This window comes from Bison bison, unplaced genomic scaffold (genome assembly GCF_000754665.1).
Source record: "Bison bison bison isolate TAMUID 2011002044 unplaced genomic scaffold, Bison_UMD1.0 scf7180017864454, whole genome shotgun sequence".
In the NCBI taxonomy this organism is placed as follows: Eukaryota; Metazoa; Chordata; class Mammalia; order Artiodactyla; family Bovidae; genus Bison; species Bison bison.
Genome location: NW_011495016.1, coordinates 682,250 through 687,202, shown reverse-complemented (window position 1 = coordinate 687,202; position 4,953 = coordinate 682,250). Strand labels below are relative to the sequence as shown.

The 4,953-nt window shown below is 40.0% G+C and overlaps 1 protein-coding gene across 1 annotated transcript in view; it reads left to right on the top strand.

Annotated features, from left to right (window-relative positions):
- Positions 1-4,953, top strand: part of KIAA1324L (KIAA1324-like ortholog) — a 220,012-nt gene that overhangs the window by 125,891 nt on the left and 89,168 nt on the right. The window contains exon 3 of the mRNA XM_010859123.1: positions 3,404-3,599. Coding sequence (XP_010857425.1) covers positions 3,436-3,599 — 164 coding nt within the window. The 5' untranslated portion in view covers positions 3,404-3,435. The remainder of the gene's footprint in view (positions 1-3,403; positions 3,600-4,953) is intronic.

Below are 4,953 nucleotides of genomic sequence, written 5' to 3'. Positions count from 1 at the left end.
CAGGTTTCTCAAGAGGCAGGTCAGGTGGTCTGGTATTCCCATCTCTTTCAGAATTTTCCACAGTTTATTGTGATCCACACAGTCAAAGGCTTTGGCATAGTCAATAAAGCAGAAATAGATGTTTTTCTGGAACTCTCTTGCTTTTTTGATGATCCAGCTGAGGCTGGCAATTTGATCTCTGGTTCCTCTGGCTTTTCTAAAACTAGCTTGAACATCTGGGAGTTCACCGTTCATGTATTGCTGAAGCCTGGCTTGGAGAATTTTGAGCATTACTTTACTAGTGTGTGAGATGAGTGCAATTGTGTGGTAGTTTGACCATTCTTTGGCATTGCCTTTCTTTGAGATTGGAATGAAAACAGACCTTTTCCAGTCCTGTGGCCACTGCTGAGTTTTCCAAATTTGCTGGCATATTGAGTGCAGCACTTCCACAGCATCATCTTTTAGGATTTAAAATAACTTCAACTGGAATTCCATCACCTCCACTAGCTTTGTTCATAGTCATACTTCCTGAGGCCCACTTGACTTCACATTCCAGGATGTCTGGCTCTAGGTGAGTGATCACACCATCGTGATTATCTGGGTTGTAAAGATCTTTTTTGTACAGTTCTTCTGTGTATTCTTGCCACCTCTTCTTAAGATCTTCTCCTTCTATTAGGTCCATACCATTTCTGTCCTTTATTAAGCCCATCTTTGCATGAAATGTTCCCTTGGTATCTCTAATTTTCTTGGAGATCTCTAGTCTTTCCTATTCTATTGTTTTCCTCTATTTCTTTGCATTGATCGTTGAGGAAGGCTTTCTTATCTCTCCTTGATATTCTTTGGAACTCTGCATTCAAATGGGTATGTCTTTCCTTTTCTCCTTTGCTTTTCGCTTCTCTTCTTTTCATAGCTATTTGTAATTCCTCCTCAGACAGCCATTTTGCTTTTTTGCATTTCTTTTCCATGGGATGGTCTTGCTCCTTGTCTCCTGTACAGTGTCACAGACCTCTGTCCATAGTTCATCAGGCACTCTATCAGATCTAGTCCCTAAAATCTATTTATCACTTGCACTGTATAATCGTTAGGGATTTGTTTACATCATACCTGAGTGGTCTAGTGGTTTTCCCTACTTTCTTCAATTTCAGTCTGAATTTGGCAATAAGGAGTTCATGATCTGAGCCACAGTCAGCTCCCAGTCTTGCTGACTCTTGATTTGGTGTAAAGTATGCTCTTGGTTTATGATATTGTTTATCAGTTTACCAGAAGACCTATAAACCATACAAAGCAAAATAAAAATTTTTTTGTTACTATATTTCTCTCTTGGTTGTGTTGGTAGTGATCGCAACCATATGTTGTGAGCATTTATTAAATGCCAAATGCTGTATAGACCACTTTGTACTGTATTTTCTCAGTATATCCCTATAGGGAAGTACTATGATTATTATCTGATTTTTCAGAGACAGAAACTGAGACTTGAAGTACCTCACTCAAGGTCACAGTTTGGAAGTGGTACACCTTGATCTGAGAGAGTTTTGACCTTGTAGCCAGCATGTAATACTTTTTGCCTAATCTTTTCTTATTTTCTGATATCCTGCTAATTTGAGGGTTAGAAGTTCATTTTACAGTATCTTAAACTTTTTTGAAGACAGCATTTATTCATTGGATAAGAAAGTAGATGAATATGGGTTTTAGTTTTTTGTAATTTAAATTTATTTATTTTAATTGGAGGCTAATTACTTTACAGTGTTGTATTGGTTTTGCCATACATCAACATGAATCCGCCATGGGTGTACACGTGTTCCCCATCTTGAACCCCCCTCCCACCTCCCTCTCCGTACCATCCCTCTGGGTCATCCCAGTGCACCAGCCCCAAGCATCCATGTATAATATCATATAAGAAACGAATTGGCAGTCCAGGTTCAATGCAGGATACAGGATGCTTAGCTCTAATTCTTTAATTTTTTTTTCAAAATTATCTTGTTCTTATTTTTTGCCACATTTCCATGTATTCTAAAAGGAAAATCTATCTAAATGTGAGGTTTTGCTGCTTCACTGTCTGTTGGGAGATTTGTTTTTCTTCATCAGGTAATTTGGAGGTTTTATTTTGTTCTTGTTCTTTAATATCCTGATTAAAGGATTAGAAAGCTCTTTGCTATGTTTGAGTCACTAATACTGCCCTGAGCACAGAACCACACATTTGGGGGACATAGATTTGTGTTTGCTGAATGAGTAATAACAGCAGAAGAATTGCCGTCTTTTCTGTAACTGTGTCATCTGTTCTGCACTTTGCCTGTGGCTTCTGTCTCTGGTTCCGTCTGAGGATTTGCACAGAGCCTGGCATCAGTTAAAAAAAAAAAAAGTGGAGGCTGTGGAAATGACTGGGTGAGAGTCGTGAATATTGAAAATGTGGACTCATGGTTTCAGAGTGGGGATACTTGTTTAGCTGATACACGTGAAGCACTACCCTCTTGTTATCCCCTTTGTGTTTATGTTACTCACTGGATCAACCTTTTTCTTTCATTTTTATTTTGTATTTTATTTGGATACAGTTGCTTTATACTGATGTGTCAGTTTCTGCTATATAGCAAAGTGAATCAGCCATATGTATACATGCATGTATTCAGCATGCATGCTGAATCGCTTCAGTCGTGCAACCGCATGGACTGTAGCCCGCCAGGCTCCTCTGTCCATGGGATTCTCCAGGCAAGAATACTGGAGTGGGTTGCAAAGCCCTTCTCTAGGGGATCTTCCTGACCCAGGGGTTGAACCTGGGTCTCTTATGTCTCCTGCATTTACAAGGGGGTTCGTTACCAGTAGCCCCACCTGGGAAGCCCATGTATGCATACATCCCCTCTTTTCAGATAAACCTTTTATTTGCACTTAGTATTAGCCAGGTACAATTAGCTAATATTCAAAAATAATGATGCGTGTTTTTTGGAACCTCGAAGTCTCACATCAATTGATAAGTAATATTTGTCTCTCTGTTTTTCTATCTTTAAGGGAAGCTATTATAAAAAGAGTATTGTAGGAGTACAGCGGGAGCCCCAGTTGACTGCCTGGAGGGGCAGGAACCCATCTTCTGTTATAAAGAGGGTCATTTTTGAGTTAGGAACATGAGTTTTTAGGGTGAGCACATGGGTTGGTCAGCAACTCCAAAAACTAGAGTGACAAGAAAGGATGAAATATTTTGGGAGTAATAATAATTTTGTTGTGGTTGGAAGAGAATCGGTCAAGTGATGAACCTGGTAAAATGGGGTGGGGACAAACTGTGAAGTCCCTGTAGTGATAAGGAAAACTCTGGAAAACTTTCATTAGGGTGTAACATGACCAGAGCTTTATAAAAACAATACTAGTGATAGGAATGAAGGGAGGAAACTGAAGGGGGACGTGTGATGACTAACGGGTTATGCATTTTGCCTTCCAGCTTTCTCCTGTGCTTCTGGGGAGTATCTAGAAATGAAGAACCAGGTATGCAGTAAGTGTGGTGAAGGCACCTACTCCTTGGGCAGTGGCATCAAATTTGACGAATGGGATGAATTGCCGGCTGGATTTTCCAACGTCGCAACATTCATGGACACTGTGGTCGGCCCTTCTGATAGCAGGCCAGAGGGCTGTAACAAGTAAGAATCCAAAGGAGCCTTGACGAGGGTGTAGTTGCTCTTTTCCAGAAAGAAGTTGAGGATAACCTTGGTAGTGGTTGGGATTATAGGTAAACTAACTGCGTATGTGCTGCTGAAGCAAGCACTATAGGTAAACTGATTGCAAATAGTCGTATTTTTTAGACAGTCCTTATGAATTATGTAGCTGTATTTTCATGAAAGAAAGAAAGTGAAGTTGCTCAGTGTGTCCCACTCTTAGCGACCCCATGGACTGCAGCCTACCAGGCTCCTCCGTCCATGGGATTTTCCAGGCAAGAGTACTGGAGTGGGGTGCCAGTTCTTTCTCCAGGGAATCTTCCCAACCCAGGGATCGAACCCAGGTCTCCCGCACTGCTTTAACATCTGAGCCACCAGGGAAGCACCAGGGAATTTTCATGAAGTTAAAGTAATTGCTCTTAGGACATAATATATAGTATGTAAAATGCAATAAAAGTATTAGAAAAGCAACTTAGTTTTCTAATATATTTATAACTATATTAAAGCCAGTAGTTCTACAAACTCTTTTCTAATTTTAAGGAATATTTTCCATTTTTAAAATTTTCCTTGAAAATGAAAAATGTATAACCTTCATTTGTACACTTGATGATTTTCTGCGACATAGAGTGGGCCAAACACCTAAGGTAGAAAGCACTTTTACTTAATTTCCACCTTTTTAATAGGAGATTATAGCTTTGCCTGTGACAATATTGGAGGAAGGTTAAACTGTTTTGGAAAAACACAATATTTTTATCTTTGGGTTCTCACCCTTCCTGTTTTCTTACTTGACTATTTAACATTCCCTTTCATGTGCCTGTGTTTTGTACAATTAAACTTCCAGCCTCTGGCTACCTTCTGACAAGGATGGTCACATTTTTTCCCCTGAGCTAAAATGATTCAAATAAAAAATGACTCACATTTTTTACCCTGAACTAAAGATGTTGGGGAATTATTTAGCTGTAAAAGTAGATACGTTTGCTCCTCCTTCCTTCCTACCTTCTCTTCATCCCCCTTGCTTTCTAGCAGTCTCTCTCTCGGCCATTTTTACTCTTCAGATAATGGTCATTTCATCATATAGAGTCGTGATATTAGATAGCACTAATAGGATTATTTCTCTAACTATATATATAAAAATTATATGTTTAATTCAGTCGCTCAGTTGTGTCCGACTCTTTGCGACCCCATGAATCACAGCACAGGCCTTCCTGTCTATCACCAACTCCTGGAGTTCACTCAAACTCATGTCCCATGAGTCGGTGATGCCATCCAGCCATCTCATCCTCTGTTGTCCCCTTCTCCTCCTGCCCCCAATCCCTCCCAGCATCAGAGTCTTTTCCAA